Genomic DNA, 25,247 nt, shown 5'->3' on the forward strand with positions numbered 1-25,247 from the left:
ATACCACTGGAAAAATTGAGTTATTACTGTGTAAAGTATATTCAGAAAATTGTAGGGGTGTAACGAGACCCTCATGTCACGATTCGATACATATCACGATACTGAACTCATGATACGATATTATTGCGACACTCCAAGACATGATAAAAGGTTAACAAGAAAATGTACTGTTGATTAAAATGCTACATTTGATACATTGTGTGTTACATTGTGGGTGTCAATGAATAGGCTTGGACATGCTGCTGGAAACCCAATGCACAGGACAATAGTGACACCAGAATAAAAAATATTCATGATTCTGAAGCTGTTATGCTTGCACGAATATGCTTGCACTCTGTCACTGACTAGATACATTTAAAATAATGTAGGCCATTTTTTACACAAAAATTCCCCCATTGCATTATTATACATTATGTTCAACATAATACATAGTAGTTTACTGACACTAAAACTTGATTTTTTTTATATACATATTGTTGCATTTTTATGTTGAGATATATTGTGACACGATATATTGTTACACCCCTGTAAAATGGTAAAATATTTGTTAAATAGTTTTATTTATATGTTCTCATTTAATTTATTTAATTTTATCCTTTTGGGTTACACTTTATTTTCGATAGTCCACTTTAGACATTCTACTAACTATTAGTAACTTTTCAACTACATGTCAACTAACTCTCATTAGAGTATTAGTAGGCTGTAGTAGACTATTAGGTTAGGGTTCGGGTTAGGAGAATAAGTTGACTTGTAGTTGCCAAGTTACTTATAGTAATGCATTATCCCCAATTTGTATTCAAAGATAACACCAAGTGAGATTTCAATTACATACTGACCTAGGAAATGTTTCCATTTAAGAGTAAGTCTAGTAAGTAAATCTGCAAGAAATCTGGTCACCTTATAATGGGTCACAACGGGCCTTGCAGACATCCCTTTCTTTGGGCAGCCAATGGTCTTCAAGTGTTGAAAAGCACTGATCTTAAGGCAAAGACGTCAGTAGCCTGCAGCGGAGGCGTTTGAGTCGGGTAATTGGCCTGACTGATGGTCCGTACTAAGAGATTACTGTTAATACAAAGACAGAGAAATATTGTCACATCAAAATCCCACAGCTGCAGTAATTGTCAGATAGGATCAGTCTACTGATGCAGCTCCCCACTAAGAAAATAATTAGGCTTTACCGTGCCAGAAATTCAAAAAGAAATGCTTCCCTAGCACATACTGAGGGATTTCTTTTTCCTTTCACTCAGTAGAGTAACATAAGCACTAATTAAGCTTTAAAAAGGTCGATAACACTTAATTCTGGTGGAAAAATCAATAAACTTTGTTTCCCCATAGCAAAAGGCCAGAGTTAACAGCTTTATATGGGTCAAACTGGACAGATCAATTCTCCACGGCATAACAATTGAGAATGACGACATATTTAATTTCATCGACAGTTATTCATTAAAGATAAAAAATGATCTTGCTGCATTTGAGGCATATCGGGGATATTGGTACATAAAACTACAAGCAACATGGTAAATGAACAAGCAAACTACAAGCAACATGCTAAATCCATATCAGTATGTTAAGAGATAACATAAAAGAAAAAGAGGTAATTTAAAGGAAACTAGTCAATCCATCAGCCTTCGTATTGAGTTTCTTCTTCCCAAACTGAATGGGGTTGTTAAAGATTAGCTTCCACATTATTGGAGCTACTGTAATTGATGAAGACCCAATCATTTATGTACGACACAGAGAGATTGATCCGTTTCTTCATTGCCCAGAGGACACATACAGTCTCTCCTCCACAGGAACCAGCCAATGTAATGAAAACAAAGTTTTTTTCTTCCACAATGCTAGTGTTGTGGGTGTTACCAAGGCATTGCAATACATTTGCTGAGGTGTTCTGAGTGGTTTTTAGCACATCATTATTGTTTTGCTATGGTGTTTTTAGTATTTTTTAACACATTGCTATAGTGTTGCTAGTTTAGCATTTTGCTATGCATTTGCTAAGGTGTTCTGAGGGGTTTTAGGGGGTTGCTAAACATTTGCTAGGTTGCTCAGGGTGTTTTTAGCGTATTGCTATATTTGATAAGGGCTAAGGTGTTCTGAGTGTTTTTAGCATGTTGCTATATTTGATAAGTGCTAAGGTGTTCTGAGTGTTTTTAGCATGTTGCTATATTTGATAAGTGCTATGGTGTTCTGGGTGTTTTTAGCATGTTGCTATTTATTTGATAAGGGCTAAGGTGTTCTGGGTGTTTTTAGCATGTTGCTATATATGTGATAAGTGCTAAGGTGTTCTGGGTGTTTTTAGCATGTTGCTATATTTTGACAAGTGCTAAGGTATTCTGAGTGTTTTTAGCATGTTGCTATATATGTGATAAGTGCTAAGGAGTTCTGAGTGTTTTTAGCATGTTGCTATATATGTGATAAGTGCTAAGGTGTTCTGAGTGTTTTTAGCATGTTGCTATATTTGATAAGTGCTATGGTGTTCTGGGTGTTTTTAGCATGTTGCTATATATTTGATAAGTACTAAGGTGTTCTGAGTGTTTTTAGCATGTTGCTATATTTGATAAGTGCTAAGGTGTTCAGGGTGTTTTTAACAACTTGCTATAAATTTGCTAAGATGTTCTGAGTGTTTTTAATGCATTGCTAAACATTTGCTAAGAATCTGAGAGGAATGTTGCTATACATGTATAAAGGTGCTCAGAATGTTTTTAGCCTGTACTAGCTACACAATTTGCTGAGTTACGAGTGATGTTTAGCACGTAGCTACATACTTTCTAAGGTGTTTGTTTGTTTTTAGCTGCTATACATTTGCTCAAATTTATTGCATAAAGGTGCGGTTACATTTACTGTTTGGTGAACTTTTGTGGGCGAAATCCAGTCATTTCATTGGGAAACCACGCAATCAGAAATTTCATGCGAGGGCGAAAGATTTCCCCATTCAGATTTCGCAATGGGTTCAAGCTGGTCACGGATTTGCCACATTTGGTTTGAAAATGATTTCTGTGTGAGTGGTACTTCATACATCACTACACTATAAACAATAGAGCATTTGTTGCCTGCAAAATGGCACTGAAATTTCAATAATATGACCACACATTTGCTAATAGATTTGTTATTCCATCTGCTGAAGAATATGAGCTTGGACCTATACGGCAATTATATAGAGAAGGAATCTTCCTCCAGCTATGAATGAATGACTGTTTCCTTGGTGATACTGAATGGACTTATAGTATGGATTTATTTTTAGCCCGCTGTCGCAATGCCTGAAACACTCATGGATGACCGTTCACGTGTTACTGAGCCTTAAAGTCCCTTTAGGTATGACACAGCACTACACCATATGCTTGAGCAAATCGCCTGTGGTTTTTAATTCACACCCATGTGTTGGCTGGAAAAAATGAATCCGGTTGTGTAGCTACAAAGACCATGATAATTCGGAACTTATCAAGATGTGTTAGATACCAATTTTTCTGGATTTATGTACATTGGGGTCCATAAATCTCAGTCTTTTGGACATAAAATATGGGATAAAATGTGGGATTTTCTTTTTCCATTTAAACCTGGAAATATATAGAAACTATTAGAAACATCATGGCATAAAATGTCAAATCGATTGGAAAAGAAGACAACAGACAACAATGGCTTCAACATGAACTGACGTGATTTTACTGCATTTTAAGTAACTGACAAGTCTGTTATAAAACTGTATATCTTCAGGGAGAGAAAAACACTCTTCCAGTGAGTTACCAGTTTCAGATAATTCTATGACTCTTTCGTTTCGAAAAGACAGCCTGTCTATAGCCTCTCTTTTCTCCAGAATGCAGTCCTTAAAAGCACTCAGTTGATGTATCGAGTCAATACAACACACAACATAGGTGTAGATGTGCTGGACAAAACCGAAGGAAGAAGAGAACAATCGTCAAACAGGACTTTGCTAAAGAGGCACGGATCACTATGCAGGGCCTCTTGTGTTTCTGTCAAGAATCTTGAATGAAATTCTAATTTCAAGGAACTTTATAGAAGGCAAGAGGCAAGTTTGTTCAACTGGATACCGTGTATCAGCTGTTTCGCCGTGATCCTGTGCTGCTCACCTCTAGCGTCAGCTTTATCCATTGGTTTACACTCGTAGTATATTTTTTTCTTTTCCTCTGCGTATGATTTTCTACAAGTCATATACATCCATATAGATAGATGAATGCTTTATGTCAGCATACACGGTAAGCTGGGTGACTATATATGAAGACAACAACTACGACTTCACAGCACTGGCATTGGTTAATACTTAAATACTCAAGCATTATTATTCATAGATTAAAGAGAAAAGGAAAATAATATAACCCCCCCAACTAAGATACACAACTTTGTTTTCCCCAATAATGTTTTGTTTATACTAATGGCATGACATAAGCCTGTTTAAATCCATATCACTTCGAGGCAAGGTGAAAATAATATTCAAACATCTATCAAATGGGGAAATTTCCCTTGATTTTTAAACATTACCATGCATTACATTTTTATAATTTTTTTTTTTTTAAGTTCACTTGCTTGCTCTTTTTAGTTAACTCTAGAGTAAATAAATGTTGTGTTAAGATAGTGTTGTCTTCACATAGACTCAAAGAATGCATTTTTTTTGTCATTTCGTATTCATGAGACACATCCACCATATTGCATGTTGACACGTGTAGAAGGATGCAGCGGCGGTCGTGGGGGCTTTCGGGGCAGAAGGGTGGGATCAGCTCCTAGACGACGGCCTTTGAATCCTTGCAGTCCTGAGCAGTGGTGCCTGAGTTAGTCGGTTTGTTGTCTGTCCTCTCGGCCAGACGTTTCGCTTGTCTGCAAATGAAGATTAATTAAGATTAACCACCAATGCTGTTAGATGATAACAATAATGCTGTCAAATCAATTAATTGCATTTAACATAAAAGTTTGTAAATATATATTATGTGTGTATGTATATATATATATACATACATACATACATACACACAAATATTTACAAACTTTTATGTTAGATGCGATTAATCATGATTAATTGATTTGACAGGACTAATAATAATACAATACAATAATATACATATATAATATAATAATACAATACCTAAAAACAGCAAGTAATAAATAATACAATTAATATAAAATATACAAAATACAGAATTGTATATCAAATCCGTACTAAATATAAAGGCAAACGATTACAAAATTAAGTATAATAAAATAAATAATAAACATTATGAATTCATATTTCATAATGATCACTACCGTTCAAAAGTATGGTCAAATTTTAATTCATCAAGCACACATTAAATTGATCAAAAGTGACTGTAAAGGCTTTTTTTCATGTTGAAAAAGATTTCTATTTTAAACAAATGGTGTTCTTTAGAACTTAGAATGTATCACACTTTCCACAAAAACATTACACCGCACCAAATCACTTACTTGTGACACTAAGACTGGAGTAATGATGCTGAAAATTCAGCTGTCACCACAGGAATAAATTACATTTTACATACATTAAAATAGAAAACCATTATTTTGTATTGTAATAATATTTCACATAATACCAGTTTTTACTGTATTTTTGATCAAATAAATTGTCAAAAATCGTAACAACTTTTTGAACGGTAGTGAGGAGCAGTAGAATGGATCTTGATTCTTACTGAAGTGTTTCCCTCCCATCAGCCCCCTTCATTGTGACCTATATGGGCTGCTGAACTGGGTAATTTCTCCTCTTTGTTCTGTTCTAGCTCACGGCTGCACTGAGAAGCTGAAGCCACTGTAAATAAACATTTCTCTAACCTTTTCCTAGGCACACCTACTATGAAAATATTCTTGAACGGGTTGGAGTGATTTCCGTTCTGGTGTGTCTATCATTTCCATTCTCATATTTCATTCTCCAGCGCCCTGTTCATCACGGATATGACAGAGATTCATTTTTCCCACAGCAATCCCTCTGATTACAGGAGGATAAAGATCATGCAAAGACATGAAGTTCAGTGGTGTGAGGGTTTCCACTGCGGCTGGACAGATTGGGGAAGTGGGCAACACCACTGAAGGAAAATGCATATTGTGTGCGTGTCCATCAAGCACTCTGTGAATTTGATAAGCTCAGCCAGTATATATAGCGTGTGTGTGTGTGTGTGTGTCTGTAATCCTTTTAGTGATTAAGTGAAATGAGCTGCCAGGTTTCAGACGTTGACATTTAAAGGACAAATCATGTCCGTCTCTGCAGCTCAAAATCAGAAAGGAGCTCCACCTGCCACTGATATTTACTATACTGTGTGTGTGTGTGTGTGTGCGAGTGTGTACTAACTAAATACCACATAAAATGGGTTGACGAGTAGTTTTCTTTCCTGCGCTGACATGTTTCCTACTGAAACAGGAAGTTTAAGGGCTCCTTCCAATAGCCTGTAGTTCCAATAGCCATCACAATATGAGTAATTTTATTTCACGATAATGATATTTATCATGATATAGTTATTTTTGCTTTAAAAAAAAGATTTTTATGATTTTTGATACCATTGAAATTTCAGAATTCTTGTCACCAATTTCAATATCACAAAAAACGAATACTAGCCTAAGTAAAAAAAACCTACAAAAAAAACTCTAAAGCTTATTAAAGACAAATAAACAGTGATAAAATAAGAACAAAGAAACTAATTACAAGCCAATAGAAAAACAAACTACAATAGAACAACAAATGAAATAAACCTACCTAAAAAACAAGTGCTAGAAATAATAATACTTCATAAATTGTATGAAGTAATCAAACATAAAAGTCACTGCATAGTATTCACTGTGTAAATTAAATATAGGTCTACATCTATCTATCTATAAATTACAGAAATGTCTGTCTGTCTGTCTGTGTGTGTGTGTGTGTGTGTGTGTGTGTGTGTGTGTGTGTGAGTTGTGTGTGTGCGTGTGTGTGTGTGTCTGTCTGTTATTCACATATCTCTCGAACCGTTAATCCGATGGATTTCAAACTTGACAGGTGTCTCGCTACGGGTACGAGTGCAGTGCCAAGTTTGACGTTGTTTGTATTACAAATGCAAAAGATATCATTAAATATATCGGTAAAAGAAGCACTTAGAAGGTTGTGGTTTAAAAATAAACATTCTGACATAAACACTCTGTCAGCTAAACATTAAGTCAGCTACACTGTTTACTTCTGAATACTATATTTTATTCACGGCCATCATTTGTAGTAGCCTATTCACAAACTGTTTGCTCAACCGTAGCGTTTTTTCGGAGTTCACTGTGTAGCCTGCTCCCTGAATCGTCCCGCTTGTTCATTTGTGGATGCAAGTCAGCTACACTGTTTACTTCAGAATATTATATCTATCTATAAATTACAGGAACGTATTTCTGTCTGTCTGTCTGTCTGTGTGTGTGTGTGTGTGTGTGTGTGTGTGTGTGTGTCTATTATTCGCATATCTCTCGAACCGTTAGTCCGATGGATTTCAAACTTGACAAGTGTCTTGCTACAGGCACGAGTAAGAGCAGTGCCAAGTTTGACGTTGTTTGTATTAGAAATGCAAAAGATATCGTTAAATATATTGGTAAAAGAAGCACACATTGGCTTTTGCCGCTCTAACTGCTGGCCACTCCCCCTCTCACACTGCACACTGAAGGTGTGATCGACATCGGCTGTGGCTAGATGTAACCGATCGGCGAGAGTAGCCGTGTGCAGGCGGGGAGGAGCTGCAAACGGAGACGTGCAGTCGGACACTTTCTGGTTCCCGTGGTGACCGCTCACGTGGTATTTGCATATTTTACCACAGCTGAAGTGAAATAAATGCAATATTTGCCAAATAATACACAGATGTTTCAGAGACATTTTCATTCAATACTTTATGTACTGCTTCATACAGCGTCTACGTTTTTTTAATCAGTTTTAATTTGATAAACATGGCACAATATAACATCGCAACTACATGAAAAGAGTGTTTACTGTTAGAAAAAACTGATTTGTGAATTTTAGAGGAACTAAAGGTGTTCGAATAAACACGAAACACATGTGATCATTGTCATGCGGTGAATCCGGCCAATCGTGGAACAGCTGTGTTGTCATCAGACCTCGTGCAGCTGCTCTTGAGAGGACAATTTGACAAAATTTCTAACCGGCATGCACTGCTTCAAGTCAGCCGCCGATCGGTCTGCACAGAGCTGCATGAAGTCGAACAAGCCTTGAGTGAGCACAGCGCAGGACCAGAGGCCACTCCCCCTCTCACACTGACACTGAGTGAGCACAGCACAGGCCACTCCCCCTCTCACACTGACACTGAGTGAGCACAGCACAGGCCACTCCCCCTCTCACACTGACACTGAGTGAGCACAGCGCAAGACCAGAGGCCACTCCTTCTCTCACACTGACACTGAGTGAGCACAGTGCAGGCCACTCCCCCTCCCACACTGCACACTGAGTGAGCACAGCGCAGGACCAGAGGCCACTCCCCCTCTCACACTGAGTGAGCACAGCGCAGGACCAGAGACAGAGAGGGTCGAAGAAAGCAGCGGAGCTTAAGTAGCGTTTTCTCAGATTTCACTGTGTAGCCTGCTCCCTGAATCGTCGCGCTTATTCATTTGTGGATGTTAACTGAATCTGTAAGTCAGCTACACTGTTTATTTCTGAATATTATATTTTATTCTAGTGCGCTTTACGTTATCGCTACTGTGTAATAGTAGCCTATGCTATTCACCAACTAAACATATCCTATTCAATGCGTTCACAGTCTCTTTCACGGCCATCATTTGTAGTAGCCTATTCACAAACTGTTTGCTCAAGCGTAGCGTTTTCTCGGAGTTCACGGTGTAGCCTGCTCCCTCAATCTTGTAGTTCAATTTTCCATATTTATTGTATGTCATTAGTATCAGTACTTGCTTTCTACCAAGCACAAATAAAAATGTGACTGAACTTTTGCTGTGTAATTGTAACAATGAGCACTCAAACACACCGAACCAACAATTACTAAAAACACACACAAAAACTGTTTTTGCACGGGCACTTTGCACTAGTTCTTATTAAAGTTATACAAAAGTGATTCAGTAAAGAGCACTGAGAGTTTTTTGTTGTTGTTTGATTATCATTAATGACACAAACGGCAGCAGGTATATTAGGCTGCTGTCACTTTAAGACTGAATGCACGGATCCAATATACTTATTCAACTGCGGTTTTTCCCTCTCAAACCTTTAAATTCACTTAAGACATAAATGACTGTGTTTACGAGGATACTTGCAAAAATGGAAGTTCTGTTCTCACGTGCTTTATGAGCAATGGCTTCATGTGCGTTCGTCTCTCAGACAGGGCACGCATATACCGGAATGAGTTCTCTTTCTCTGCTTATTGCGCTTCAACAAGTGATTTTAAACCGCAATGCTTAAAAACACATGCAAATGAAAAGCTTTCGTAACAGCGCTGCACAGCAACGTCACGATAGAGACGATAGTCCAAAATCTCTACCGGTTGACAAATTTCTACCGGTTAATCGTATCTGTCGGTATACCGCCCACCCTTATTTGCTACTTTTTCTTTGCTAATCAAATTAGGTGGAGGGATGCTTTCATTCTAGAGAGAATATGATTGGCCAAAAATCTGGATAGACCTCTCGTGCAAGATGAGTCATCAATATTTTTGGTTTGTTTTTCTGGCAGTGAAATGCAGTACATTTTATCCAAGTTCATTTTGTTAAAAAGCTTTCATTATTTTGCATATTCAGGTGAAAAGCAACCATTATGACCGGAGCGCCATATCTGTATAAATTCTCCTCCACTTTTTGGGGTGGGAAATCATATTTTGAGAATTTTGTTTTGGTTGACCGCAGTACAGAGAAAAAAACACTGCAGCCGGTTACATAAAACAACTAATTAATGAAACAGACGCATAAGATATTCCATTACGCAAATCAATTAGGACTGTCAAATCGCAAAATCAATATTCATGAGCAAAGATGATGCATTTTATTTTGTGTCCCCACCCTTATTACACAACTTATAATTAATCATTCAAACAGTGCTGTATACTTACAGTGACAGTTGTGAAAATAAATAAACTTATATTTACTTATGAAATGAACTGTTCTTACATCATGAATTTCGGAACAGCATTCAAAACACTGATTTAATTCTGGTTTATGCCAGAATCAGGCCAATATATTGGCTTAAATTAAGCTAACTCTGCTTGGAACAACACATGGGAAGCATTTCAAGGCTGCTAACATGATGATCTGTAAATATTTAAATGGAAAAAGGTATAAATCATGTCCGTTTCGTTAAATCATCTCGAGAATCTCCTAACAGTTTACATAAAAGGCAATGGCTACCCAGACTGCCTCTGAGCACTTTTGTCATTTATATAACGTCATCGAGACCATGACAGATTTCTTCTGGTTGGGAGTCATTTACATATGTGATCCTTGCTGAAATGGAGGTGTTGGTGGAGGTGCGGGTGAAGTGGCGTACTTACGGCTCTGTGTGTACATACATGTCACATGATCCATTTTCCACCTCGATTGGTCCATCCACTGGGTCCAGTCCTTGTTCTGACAGCTGTTTCAAGGCACTAAGAGCAGCCTGTGTGAGGTAAGGAAACAGATGGCTTTGAGTAAGACAACATAACACACATCAGCTGCTTTTTAAATAACACTTACTATCAGAAACCTGAGACTGACAGGACGCTTTCTGCTCCCTCTGTTTTGTTTGGCTCTTTCCAGATCTCTGTTTATCTAACGTTTATCTAATGTTATTAGGTCAACGTTTTCTGGCTTGCATGTCCTCCAGCCAATGAGTGGGATTTACGTTGCCGATCAGCCACGCTGTGGGCCGATATGCAAAAAATTAGCAATAAATCAAGTGTGGAGACAAAGTGTGCTGAAATAATAACGTCTGATAAGACAGGTGTAACTAATATCCTGTTTTGCTCCAAAAAGTCATTGAGTCCAAAGCCAATGAGAGACTTCAAAAAATACATTAAGTTTAAAACTGGTAAAGTAACATAAAAAGACTTAACTGAAGTAGAATAAAAATGTACTGAAATATATTTGTTGTTAGTTTAAATGTTTAGAATGGCCCTTTACAGACATTTGTATTTCCTATATGAAGAACAATACATTTTCCAGAACTCTAAAAATATTTTTTATGATCAGACTGAAATCTCACATCAATTATTATTATTTTTTTACGTATAATATTAAAACGTTAATTATAATGTGATTGAAATTGTGCACTCAGTTTTATTTATTTAAAAAAAAATTATATTTTGCCTTTATTTATATTTAACTTTTTGTAATTGAAGTACTTCAATTAATTTATTTCAGTTAGTTGCCAAGGCAGACATTCTAAGTTTAAGTTTTTCATCTAATATTTCTTTTAATTCAGCTTTATTTCAATTAATGAAAACTGGAAATCTAATAAGTTAAAAGGGAACCACAAAAAGCACCAATCTGTGAAATTTTAGTTAATATTATTAATGTAATTTCCCAATGTCCTAAAACTTGTGTAAGACTAATGAAATTGTGAGATAGTGTTTGTATTGCAATTCAACAAATTCCTCTTCCTGTCACTTCCATTCAACATGTATCTGTACGAGGTGGACAACTGAATCCAAGTTCCAAAATGAATGTTTGGTTTTACCAAGCCCTATCAAATGCACATAATCGCCTTAAATGCATCATTTCTAAAAAGGAAGTGTATCCCTGCAGGACTGAATGCGAGTTGGCCATCAGAGATTACAGGCAGATGCTTCTCTTCTCAAGTGGACGTTCAGAAATCGTACAGAACATGATAGTCGGCATATCTGTCACAATCCCTGAAGCCTCGTTCAGCAGGTCAAAAGAAAATGAGTGTGACTGAGAATCATGGCTCAAGAGGGACAGAGTGCGAGAAAAGCGTGCAGTTGCTGAGGGGAGACCCTCGCAGTGACAGAAGCGGGTTGAGAATTGGCAGATCCACCTGGATGTCGGGGCTGATGCTCTCTCCAGCATCCTGCCAATGAGCACCAGATGTGCAGCTTGGGACGCAACAACCATGACATATTTCTCACAGCTGACAGCCTATTCCCTCTGAACCCAAACCCCCCCAGCACCCCAACCCACTCATGAGGCGTGGACACCACACACGCACAGATGTGTGCGCATTCCTCACCCTGATTAATCAGGATTTGGCCGGATCAAATAACGGCAGCTAATTGTGTCAGGCACCCTGTTGCATCTATATGTGTGTGTCCATATCAGATGGAACAGACTTTGATGAGTATAATGTATCTAATATCACATGATCTTAGATCAATCATATTTATACTATGAAGGATATTTTTGATGCAAAACATCAGACCGAATGGCATCTGCAAACAACCCACTAACGTTTGGTTACCACTAAGTGTCCAATTTTTTGTCTTTTAAAACACATAAATATAAATAAAAATTATACAAACCTGTTCAATAGTTTGGAGTCTATAATATTTTATATAATAGTTTATAAATGTCTCTTGTGCTCACCAAGGCCAATTATTTGATCAAAGATACTTAAAATAACGGTTTTATATTATTAATTCAATATATTTGAATGTAGAATTTATTCCTGAGATGACAACGATGACTTTTCAACATTACTCCAGTCTTCAGCGTCACATGATCCTTCAGAAATCATTCTAATATGATGATTTGCTGATCAAGAAACATTTCTCATTATTGTCAATGTTGAAAACCCTAATTTTTTTTCAGGATTTTTTTTATGAATATAAAGTTTAAAAGAATGTCATTTCTTTCAAAAAAATCAAACATTAAAAACATTATAAATATCTTTTGTCACTTCTGACCAGTTTAATGCATCTTTACTCAATAAAAGTTTTTATTTAACATAAATCTTACTGACATCAAACTTTTGAACAGTAGTGTGTATACTGTGTGTATATATATATGTTCATATATTTTTAAGTGTGGCTTAAATGGTTGCTTTTCAGGGCCAGTTCTAACAGTCGGAAAGCCTCATAGTCAATAAATAGGACAGGCCTGAAACAAATCCAATCCTACTTACAGAACCTTGACAAAAGCCCAGACTCTGACTTAACATCTCAAAGAATGGTTCATCATGTGCTAATGTGAAAATTTCAGTTGAGCTGGCCAAAGCACAGGAAATGAGTGCAGTCCATGACAATGAGCCACATTAGTGAGTTTATGCCATCACATCTGCAGGGACGACAGTCAAATCACTGTGAACGCTGAAAAGTCATTCTATCACAGCACATATATTTATCCATTTAAGGAGCCCTTTTGGGTGTTTTTATGTGTGGAATGTCTTATCAAGTTGAGAAATCTTTGGAAAACGAGCCCTTATCTATAATGGAACATACTGTACGGCTGCAGTCTGTTACCTAGTGCATGCATGTAAATTCCCAGCGGCGTTTGGACCAGTAATAAATCAGGTTTAAATGAAATTTGTTCTTGTGATTGATGACAAGTGTGTAAAAGGCTCAATAAGGAGGACATTATTCAGCCAGGAAATTGTTCAATATTCCAGACGATAATTTAAAGGCATTCTGAGCTTTCCCGGTAAACGAACAGTTCTCAGGACTGCTATGAAAGAGAGAGAGCACCAAAATGACTTCCTGAATGCTGTATAAATCATCTGTAGGCCAACTTCATACTCTGCTGTTTGACTTCAATATGCATTTAATTTACTTCAGGGAGCATATGCACGATATGGAAACATGGAGAGGGAATGAAAACAACACCATTCCAAGACATGAGTTCAATGTGCCTGATAAATAATAATAAAAAGTTTCTAAATTCAATCAAAACCTCTTTTGACTCTGACATCTAAGGTATGTTTAAACAGCCTTGCGTCCTAAGCCATGCATGCTGGCTAAAAATTAGGCTTGAGACGCGAGTGTAAGCTTAGCCTTTTGATGGATTCGGATGCAGATTCCTCTACGGTACAAAGCGTATAACTCATCCTCTCCTGTGGCCAATAAATTGCAATCAAAAGGGTAATTACCGGTGTTGTGTGTGTGTGTGTGTGTGCCATTACAGTCTCTGAGTAAATAAGCAGCATCTGCTTTTGCACTGCCAGACAAAGACCATGAATCAAGCGGGAGAAGACAGGCTTGTGATAAAGGCCCGGCAGCCCATCACCAAACAGCGGGCTCAAAGATAAATATCCGACTATCTATTGTAACAACAGTCAATTACATCATTATTTTTCTAATGAGATAGAGTGAGCCCGCCGAATCACTGATGGACTGAAATATGTTTAGTCTAGCCCTCCAAACCTGGAAGTGGTCAATCTCTGTCGTTGAGAACATCAGATCAGAAGTAGCGCTGTCCTGGGACCCCAGGTGACACCCCCACATCTCTCCCCCTGCTTTAGATAACACACCACCACTCAGCGAAGGCATTAGTGAGCTCAATCGATAAATCTTGACGTGCGCTACTTTGCGGGACGCATTCATCAGCTCACCGTTGGATTCAAACGAACGGAAAAAAGGCGGAATGTGGAATGTGTCAAAGCTAAATATCTCGGTGCGGACTAAAAGGCGGGTGGAGGAAGACGAACGGAGGACTTTGTCAAAGGACAGTGAGGAGTCATTTTTCTAAGCCGCTTTAATGGTTTCACTGATTAGATTTTCATTTCCTTCACTGCCTTGGCTAAACAGTGGCGCTTTCCCCAAGAGATGAGCTCTATGCCTTTGAGGCCAGTTTACGGACAGGGAGGGAGGTGATGGATCGACAGGGCCAAGCACCTCTATCGACCTGGCTCTCACAGGGGGGGCATCCAACAAGGATAACATGGAAGCCTTCAAGCTGAAGTGGAGAGAATCTGACAGCCTATCACTCAAGGACATGGAGCGTAGAAAGCAAGCATTAACTACATTCAGTTGGTCCCTGTAGTAAAGACATTGCGGGGGGGATTCACAAAAAACGTATACCGTTATTTATTTGCATGCACTGTTGTTTTAGCACCCGATTCACTTAAGGATTCTTAGTTGATTCACTAAAGAGTTCATTATTATCAGTTGTTTGGTAACACTTTACAATAAGGTTCATTAGTTAACTACCTTAGTTAACATGAACTAAGAATGAACAATACTTCTTCAGCATTTATCAATCTTTGTTAATATTAATTTCAACATTTACTAATACATTATTCAAATCAAAGGTTGTATTTGTTAACATTAGTTAATGCACTGCGAACTAATATGAACAAACAATGAACAGCTATATTTGTATTCCCTAATATTAACAAAGATTAATAAATACTGTAACAAATCTATTGCTCGTTGTTAATATATTAACTAATGAACCTTATTGTAAAGTGTTACCAGTTGTTTTATAATAAAATGCTGATGTTCATTATTTGTGCATCTGATAAATGACTAAATATAAGTGTATTTTTAATAAAATGTCATCTTATCTCTGTAAAGCCTGACAAATAAAATAAAATAAAAATGAACTTTTTTGAAAACAGAACAGTTCAACGAATCTTTAGAAAAAACAGGTAAAAAAGGCCTTTAGATAAAAAAGGCTTTTTTTTGAGTATCATACTATATTTGATACATCAGGCTTTTATGAGTCATATGATATAGTGAGAATATGCAGCTCATATTCGAGCAAGAAAACATGCAATTTAGTGCAGTTGCTGATATTTATATTTAAGATGAAATTCAGATAAACATACAAAACCTCCAAAGCAATGCAATACAATCATGATTGAAAGATGTACAAATAAAAGTTCCTCAAAAGCCTGATGCATCATATTTGATATTCAAATTTTAACATGAAATTTTTAGAAAATAAATAAATATATTTTTGGATAATAAGGTTGATGAACATATGGCAAGAGATCTGAGACCATTCCTCCATACAGAATCTCTCCCGATCCTTCAGATTCAGAGGTCCATGCATGTGGACTCTTTTCTTCAGCTCATTCCACAGGTTTTTTTATGAGGTTTGGGTCAGGGGACTGCTATGTCCATGGCAAAACATTCATTCTGTGGTCAGTGAACTATTCTGTTGTTTATTTTGAGATGAGCTTTAGATTGTTGTCGTGTTGGAAGATCCAAACCACAGCCCAGTTTAAGCCTCCTGGCAGGGTCAGTCATGTGTTGATTTATGATCCGTGTTTCCTAACAAGTTGTTCAGGGTCTTTGGAAGAAAATTAGCCCCACAGCATTAAAGATCCACCAGCACACTTCACAATGGGAATGAGGTCATTTTCTACATGGCTATGTTTCTGTTTATGCCAAACCCACCACTGGTGTTTTTCTAAAAACCCTTATTTTGTGACCATAAACCCAGTCCCACTATCCAGTAACGCCTCTAGGTGCATGAGATTGCTGTTAGATGTCACCAAAGGCTTCCCAAACAAGATGTGGTTATATGGGTGTGGTCTGACTGGAAATTTTCTGACCCCAAGACCCAACTAGCAGCAATTCTCCAACTTTGATCCTTACAGTTTGGTGACTCGAACCATCCTCCTCAGGGTGTGTGAGGCCAATATAGACATGTCCTATTCCAGAAAGATTGTTACCATCTCCAGTTGATTTAAACTTCTTAATTATTGCCTAAATAGTGGAAGAAGAGTATTCCAACAATTAGCCATTTTATGATTTGTACAGCTCAACAACCTTTTGTCACACATCATTACTGTATGTTCAGGTCTTGATGGATGACTATAGGAATTTGGCCTGTATGTCACATCATATTTCCCAGTGAAACAGGAAGTCATGACTTATCACTTAAGTGTTCCTGATCACTAAGGTGAACTTTGGAATTTGTAGGTGTGCCAATAATTGTGGAATACATTTCAGAAAAATAATATTTGTTTTATGATAAGAATTTTTGTCTTTCAACTATTTGACATTAATTAAAGGTTAGATTTTTGTGAATATTTTGAATGAAAGACTAAGAGGAGAGATTTTTACAGTCAGTTTTGCTCATATTTACCAAGAGTGCTGATATTTGTGGAGCCCACTGTATGAATGTCTGGTCAAGTTGGACTGCATGTTAAGTTCTAAGCATGAAATATTGCACAATATTGGTACAACTCACTGGTGAATTAGCCCCAGAGAGCCTTTTTGTCTTTTTTTATTGCTAGAAGAGGACAGGATTCAGGACAGGATAGCATTTCCCACATAAACACAGAGGCTCAATCTATCTTTGCTTACCCCAAGGCCAGTGGTTCCCAAACTGGGGGGGGGGGGGGGGGGGGGGGGGTAGTGTACAGTCAGCAGATTGTAATGCAAAAGAAACCTCTTCATAAAACCCCACGTATTATGCAGCTACCTGCCACGTAAGTCAATAATTGAACAAAATATTAATTTGACATTTTACCTCAACATAACTCGCAGTTAGCCTGGTAATACCAAACTCTGCTACTTCGCTTTGCTTCGTAGACAGAGTCTGGCATGGCATAATTGAAAAGCGTTTTCTTTCTCGCTTGTCTGAAGTTTAAAATCATTGGTTACCCGTAAGCCAATCACATGACGTTTGGTTATGGCGTGTGTTATGCGCATGCTCAGCCGCATCTAACTTCCACTGTAAACACATGTATGATGCGAAAACAAAAGCATCGAGCGAAATACCGGAGTGAACATGGCTGTGAACGACTTTTGCAGATTATGTGAAGTAAATCTACGCATCCACGGTACAATCAGTGTCTACGTCACGGCTCTCAGCCCGCCCTCTGTTCGTTGATTGGCCGGCTGTTTTGAGGCCGGAGGAAAACGGGGAAAACGGTCGCTATCTCAGACTGAGTACAGAAGCGAACTGAAATTGAGCGGAAGTACGAAGTCTGACGTAGTCAGGCTAACTCGCAGTACCCGCTTGAGCAATCTGTTGCAGTGGTTGTTGTCGTGGAATAACAGACCACTAGATGACACGATTGAAGAATCAGGATTGAGTATTGCAGGGAGCTGTGCAACAATATAAATGAATGATGCAAGATTCTACACTAAGTATATGGACAAGTTTGTGAATGGACTGCGAGTGCCAGGCAAATGTAAAGCAGACGATGAATCTACTTCAAACATCACAACTACCAACACATCCTGTCTTCACTAGACGTGAGTGGCACGTTGTGATGCGACAAAAGCAAATAGAACCCATTATGATCAGTGATGCTGTCTACATCGGATGCGGTGCTACACAACATTTTCCCGACAGTAAACTGATTCCCATTCTATTTCTGACGTACGTCAAGCGCTCACGCAACTTCTTACACAAAGAACAATTGGATTTGCAATGTCCGCTTGGTCGCGTCCAGCGTGGACACCCTCAAGACTTTTAAAATAAAAATAAAAAATGAGGCATATCTCTCCCTCGAATTCACCAGTACAACGGTAGGTAATGAAGAGAGACCACAGTGTGTTGTGTAAAAAAGTTTTAGTACTGTATTAATTACAAATTCAAATAAATCCTATAGGATTTTGCAAGCAAGGTCATGGCTGAGAGTGGAGGGGGGTGCTGGAAGAAAAAGTGTGGGAACCACTGCACTATGGCTCCAATAAGTGTCTATGATTCTGAGAACATTCAGTCCAACTTCTTTGTATAGACTAGAGGAAACATTTGCAAGATGGGCGTAGTAGTGTATGTTATTAGACCTGATCATCTCCTGTTTTTACTGGGGAGAGATGAAGCCCAGGCTTTAGCTCTCATCTGGTGGACCGGTGGGTTTTTCCCATGGTCCGGCACAGCTTCCCACCAAAGCTCATCCACGGTCCACTCCAAGAGCATCAGTCCTGGTCCCCTGCTGGCCTTTGATCGGCATTTCATCATTTGTTTTCTCTGCCACCTCATCTCTATGAGACATGCTGCTGAAGACACAGCCCATTTAGTCCTCCATTAACCACTGACGACGAGGAACCGCTCGCTGCGTCTTTGGCAGCACTATAAACAGGCCCACAATCTGAAACGCAATCAAACACTCTGCAGGTGTACACACAGACACAATCTCTTTTGCTCGGGCTCACCCTCACAAGTGGCTTTTTCTCCACTGTCCAACAGATGGGTTTCTGAGCCGTCCAAAGCTCGCGTGAGTGAATGGAAACACAAATCCTGCTCTTTGTTTTATTTATTACACAACTTTACAGGCTGTTGACATCAAAAGAGTCAGAGCTGCTTTCTCGTCAAATCGCTAATGCCACAGGATCAGAGCTAAATGGAAGAATTACAATTTATGGATGACTCACAGCGGTGAAGTTGTGACATATCTCATCCTAGACTAAACAATTATTACAGCCGCTAAGGAGGGGAGACGAAAGAAAATCTCTTTATTGTGGTTTAAATGGACTGTTCACCAAAATATGAAACTTCTGTCATGATTAAACACCAAGAAATTTTGCTTTAAAGATAACTATAACGATAACTACATTGGTGTCCACACCAACACATGAAAACTTTCTGTGCACTTCCACTTGAAATGATCAAGCTTTTTAAAAGTTGGACAGAGTCTTATTGGTTGTCAGTGTTTTTATCGTTCATCAGCTATAAAAAAAAAAAAAAAAAAAAAAAAAATTCGCTCTGGAAGTTATTCAACAGTATTGTTCCTCATTATCCAAAATTGCTGTAGTGTGGACTTAACTATTCTCACAGAAGAGTGATTATTACAACTTTATAGTTTTCATTATAGTCGTCTTTGGTGTGAACAGGTCTTTACTCACTGGATACTACACAATAAATCTGCATGACTTTTAAAATCTCAATGAATAAAATCTGTGTTACTTTCTTTCTTTTGTGGAAAACAAATAAGAAATTTAAGAATGTGCTGGTCGCTCTTTTCCATGCAATTACAATGAAGATTCAAAATGGATCCAAAAGCACCAAAAACGTGCCATAAAGGTAGTCTATATTACGTTTTAATTATGAAACTTTATTGCGCTATTGACTGAAAATCTACCTTAGCTCTTCTTCTGAGATGTAGCAATGTTGAATTCATATATGAATCATTCTTTAGAGTTAAATGAATCATTTGATTCTGATTGATTTAATTTGCTACTACTTTCATTTGGACTGTTTCATGGACCACTTTTATGTTGCTTTTCTGAACCAAAAAAAAAAAGGAAAAAAGTTTTATGGTTTGTAAAAACCTGAAGGTGAGTACATGATGACAGAATCATCTTTTTTGTGTGTACTATCACTTTTGCTAAATCACTTTATGAATGATCAGCTGCATGTGCAGGTTATTGTACAGTGGGGAAAAACAGTTGTTCCCATTTTTAATAGGGGCATATAAATCCGTTCTGCCAGCGACCCTCCGGAGCGCGGCAGTAATGTGAGAGGCCGATGGAAAGAAGATCCCACAGAAAGCCCACCGTTCTCCAGACATCAAAGCTCTGGAGACAACTCACAGTAACATTCCTGCCTCTCGTTTGGAAACTTGCCGTCCTGCGCCCAAAGCGCCCGGAGAGGAGAGGCTCCCCGTCCTACACCACCTATATTTCACATCCATAAAGTCTGGAACAGGCCAGATATCAGACGAGGAGCAGATGAGCACCATTCCGAATGAGCCACTCTGGAAGCAGGACATACCAGAGCCCTCGGCTCAATGGGCTGTGAAATCACACATAAAGAAGAAACCAATAGGAGGGAGATGTGGAATTTCAGCCGCTTATCAAATCCAGCTTCCAGACTATTTCGACACTTCTGTAGGAGCATCAGAGAGATGAGTACACAACTCCTCTTCAGACAAGAACAAAGAGACCCTCTTTTCTGTCTGTTGTTGAAGCGATAATGGTGAAAATGGCGAGTGATAAATGCTCCGCACATTCGCACGTAATTTATTGCCGCTCATCAACACGTTCTAAACTCGCGTCTGCTGGGCTCCTAGCTGATTGTAAAAACATCAGTTGCACTCAGCACAGGGTGGAAGCGTTACATTTTTTCAGTGCTTGAAGAGATAAAAACCTGCTCCCTGTTATGCGAACAAGGTCAAAATAAAAAGCCACCCTGCCCCCTAAGCGTTTCACATTGTCTTTCACATGAACACATGCTCTCAACACCAATTGTTGATTGAGGATTATCTAATCAGACAGGTGAGAAAAGAACACGAGGGTTAGGCGTGAAGAACCGTTAGGAACAAGTGTTACTGTTAACAAAAACTAAAAAACGTAATATAAAATTAATTTAAAAAAAAATGGAAAATGAAACCAAAATGCGGTTTCATGAACTAAAACAACATTAATTTTGGACTAAAATGAGGTGAAACTTAACTAAATTACATTGAAATAATGAACTAAAAATAGAATTATAATAAAAACTAACTTATACAGATACCTACTTTTTTGAGAATAAATAGTATGTAAAATGATAGTACACCTACGAATCTAGAATATCACATTCATTTGCATGAGCAAGTGGACATTAAACAATGCAAATGTGGATTACATATGCTGAACAAACAGCACAAAACAACAATTAAAAATAAAAATAAAATAAAATTAAGTAAAAAAAAAAACCTGTCATCTGTCATAGTAATTTGGAATAAAATAACTAAATAAAAATAAATAAAATAAAATAATGTTGGCTGATCATTTGGAAAATAATATCTGAAGTGAGATTCATGTAGAGCTCTAAAATCAATGTCCAAAATGGAAGTGGTCCAAGCTACTCCATTAAAGTTAAAGTGCATTAATTATTTTGTAGCATGTGTAAACATCCCTAAAAGTCATTCATTATTGATAAAATCTATCTAAATTATGTTTCACAACATACAGGCCAATGCTACAAATTACACAACATCAAAATGAACCGTTTCCAGATTGGAGATTATAATGCATTTCTTCTTAGAAAAAGAAATAATATGCTTTTAAACACCTGCCCGTCATTGGACGTAAGTGAACTGTGTTTAAGACATCTGCATTCACACAGGCCCGGAGAACCGTAATCAAAATTCCAGATTCTGCCTTCTCATGGAACGTGTCCAGAATGCAGGGTCAATAATTGCCTGAACCTCCCTGGAGAGAAGGGCTCTGCTGACATAGGAAGCCATAAATTAGGACCCAAAAAGCAGCAGCATGTCATGCGTCATTAGGGCCGGAGAGGGCTGCTTTATCTGTTCGTCATTCGGACACCGTGGATGGCACCTCCCATGTCAAAACACAAACCACATGGGAGAGGTGCAGGGTACCGCATACCTCAACATCTTGAAACAGTCACTCCCTCTATTTAATACATACATTCATACTATTAATCAGAGAGAATGCTTACACTAACCTGCTCCGCCATAAATCAGAGAGTAATAAAATATGAAATGAAAAAAAAAAATCATCTATCTACTGTATGTCTTCGATATGGCATCATATAAATAAGTTAAGCTTAGTGACTTAGTGAAAATGTTTCAGTAAAACAAGTTTGTTTCTTGCTTCTGGGAAAAAAACATCAAATTTTGAAAATCTTGCTCTCTGCTGTAGTTTTTGCATATTGCAAACTATAAAGAAACACGCATGAAAACCAATGATGTTTGGCAGAAAGGAAATCAAACTTTGCAAAATTAATCTTTTATATACGTGGAACCGGATTTTCAAATAACAGATCAAATTTTCCCAAAATTAAATGATAACAGGATTTACTTTTTGTTTGAAATTTTACTTTACATTTTTCATGCTAAAAACAAAAAGAAAGAAAATGAACAAGAGATCCAAGAATCAGATAAGCAAGGTACCAAAGCAACTTCAAACTTAAACGTCAAAGATAAAAAAAAAACAAATAAAAAAAAAAACGATATGATATATATATATATATATATAGAATTTAATTAAATCAATGAAGAATTAAATCAATGTTGTGCCCACATCTAAATTGACCACTTTGTCAGTCATCTTGAGAACAGTAAACCCTGATCATCAAATGATTCACAGTGGGAAATTTAGCAGTTTTAACAAATGAATCATGAAACTAGTCTTCCACTGACATCATACAGTTAAACTTTCTATGATACAGGGATGCCACCATGGAAATAGGATTCCCTTCCTCTCTGCCCGGAGCATCTTTTATCACCTCTCTCCCTCATATTATAATCCGGTCCGCAGAGGTTGCCTAAAGCAAAATGGAAAACTGTGGGTGGACACGAGGACCCGGCCTATCAGACACCTGTATATGGTGGGCTTCCCTCCACAACCATTTCTTTTCCTTCCCATTTATAGATTTCATCATAGCACATATATGCAGACCGGAAAAAAAACATAACAAATGCAAATGGAGGTTTGCTTATCAGCAGGCAGCTGTCATGTCACTGCATACCTAGTGGAAAAGACCTTTATTTCATAAGCTCAACAGTGAGGAAACCGTGGTTTGGTGTGGGCGTGTAATCACTTCCTGTCATTTGCATAAATAATAAACTGACCACTGAGATTGCAGCCCCCATGTCCACTGTAGGCCATTCATTGTTTGCTTGAGGTATATTAGCATCAAAACCAAGTGAGCTGCTTTGCTGCCTACATCGACATCTACATTAATAAGGCTAATTTGACTACTCAAAAAAAAAATCTGTAAAGGTGCCAACTCCCCTGCCACACAAACAGCGCTCCTCGCGTGAGGCATACAAGAGACTAGGCTTCCATTAGAATTTGACATTAGCGTTTCACTATTCTAACAACTTAACAACACTGTCATTGCCAAAGAAAATAACTCTTTGGAGCTAGATATAAGCATGTTACAAAGATAACAACGTAATACTCAGAGCGCAACAGTGCCCGCCCACTTTTGTCAGCAGCCTTGGTTACGGACGTATTTTTCCCATAGGGATTAAAAAAATTAAATAAAATAAAAGTCTTTGTTTAGGTGTTAAAAAGCATGATTCAAAACAACCAGCTATGAGATACATCGCAACATTACAAACTTTTATTTGAAGCTAAAAAGTGGAAAAACAACAAAGACGTTTACTTAACGGCTTGAGGGGAAAAAACTACAACCTAAAGAAGCATTGCGAATAACAAATCAAATTAAAAACAATGGAGAAATATAAAAATTTGAGAGCGAAGGGAGCCATTTTGGCATGATTTCCTTGTTTCAATTCGATTATCGGTGGAATTTTCTGGTTAACACCTTTGTACTACCATTGGTCCGTGGAGATTACATAATAGGTTTGTGTGCGGAGGCTTCGCCTTCTTTTACGTGAAAACGTGTTCACGTGTTTAATACGGCAAAGCTGCTTGATTTTAAGCAATCTATTGTATAAAGAGCTATATAAATAAACGTGACTGAATTGCAGAGCTTGTGCAAACATACCCACGTTTTACACGTATTTGGCACTCCCTATTGTTGCAGGAGTATTATTGACATGTAAAAGTATAGAACAATACGGTATATTTGTAGGGGTGTAACAATACCCTCATGTCACGATTCGATACATATCACAATACTGAACTCACAATACAATATTATTGCCACACTCCATGACATATGATTAAAAGGTTAACAAGAAAGTATACTGTTGATTAAAATGCTAAATTTGGTACGCACAAGACAATGATAACACCAGAATCAAATAATTTTAGACGAATATGCTTACACTCTTTCACTGAATAGATATATTTAAAATAATGTAGGACACTTTTTACTGGTAACATAAGAGTTTATGGGTCATTATCAGGACCCACAAATATTCCCCCATTGCATTATTATACATTATATTCAACATTATATAGTTTAATGTAGTACTGACACTAAAACTCTGTAAACTGGAATTTTTTTCACTATCCACGATACATACACACAATATATTGTTACACCCCTAAATGTTTGTGCCTGATCTTGTATAAGCCATAAATTAATAATTTTCTTAATAACCTTTCTTTTTCTCACATTGACAGACAGTCTGGACAGGATCAAAGGTGTGCATATGTGTGTGTATGATTGTAACCAAAACCTGTAACTAGAGAGTGTCTGCAGTCAGACAGCGTTTTACACCCCTCAGTCCCGATCCGCAATTCCACACCCCCCATAGCGGCCTCAGAGGAAGGACTAACCACTGCATATCCAAACGGGACGCACCAATAAAACGCTCGAATGCACGGTGTAATGAGCAGGGCCCATCCCTGATGGCGTGCAAGATTCCCCATTACTCAAACACGCTGAGTTCGGACGCCCCTCTCCATCTGCGTTTCCCACCAAACATGCCACTCGATGCTGATTACAAAAACCTCCCTCTCCACCCCCAAAACACTGGCCAATTTGTAGGGGAAAAACTTGACCTTGTTGCCAGGAGAACGTGCGGCACAATCAGTGGACGTTTCATCATTGAGATGTGTTTACACAAAAACAATTCATTG

General features: G+C 37.9%; 1 protein-coding gene across 2 annotated transcripts in view; it reads right to left on the reverse strand.

The window, feature by feature from the left end:
- Nucleotides 1-4,502: 4,502 nt before the first annotated feature.
- Nucleotides 4,503-25,247, reverse strand: part of stau2 (staufen double-stranded RNA binding protein 2) — a 120,633-nt gene continuing 99,888 nt past the window's right edge. The window contains exons 14-15 of one of the 2 annotated variants that reach the window (XM_084398630.1): nucleotides 10,452-10,558; nucleotides 4,503-4,824 (exon numbers count right to left, since the gene is read on the reverse strand). In XM_084398630.1, coding sequence (XP_084254756.1) covers nucleotides 4,731-4,824; nucleotides 10,452-10,558 — 201 coding nt within the window. In that variant the 3' untranslated portion in view covers nucleotides 4,503-4,730. The remainder of the gene's footprint in view (nucleotides 4,825-10,451; nucleotides 10,559-25,247) is intronic. The other variant, XM_084398631.1, reaches the window with a different exon arrangement.

This window comes from Rutilus rutilus (assembly GCF_951802725.1).
Source record: "Rutilus rutilus genome assembly, chromosome: 24".
Lineage (NCBI taxonomy): Eukaryota > Metazoa > Chordata > Actinopteri > Cypriniformes > Leuciscidae > Rutilus > Rutilus rutilus.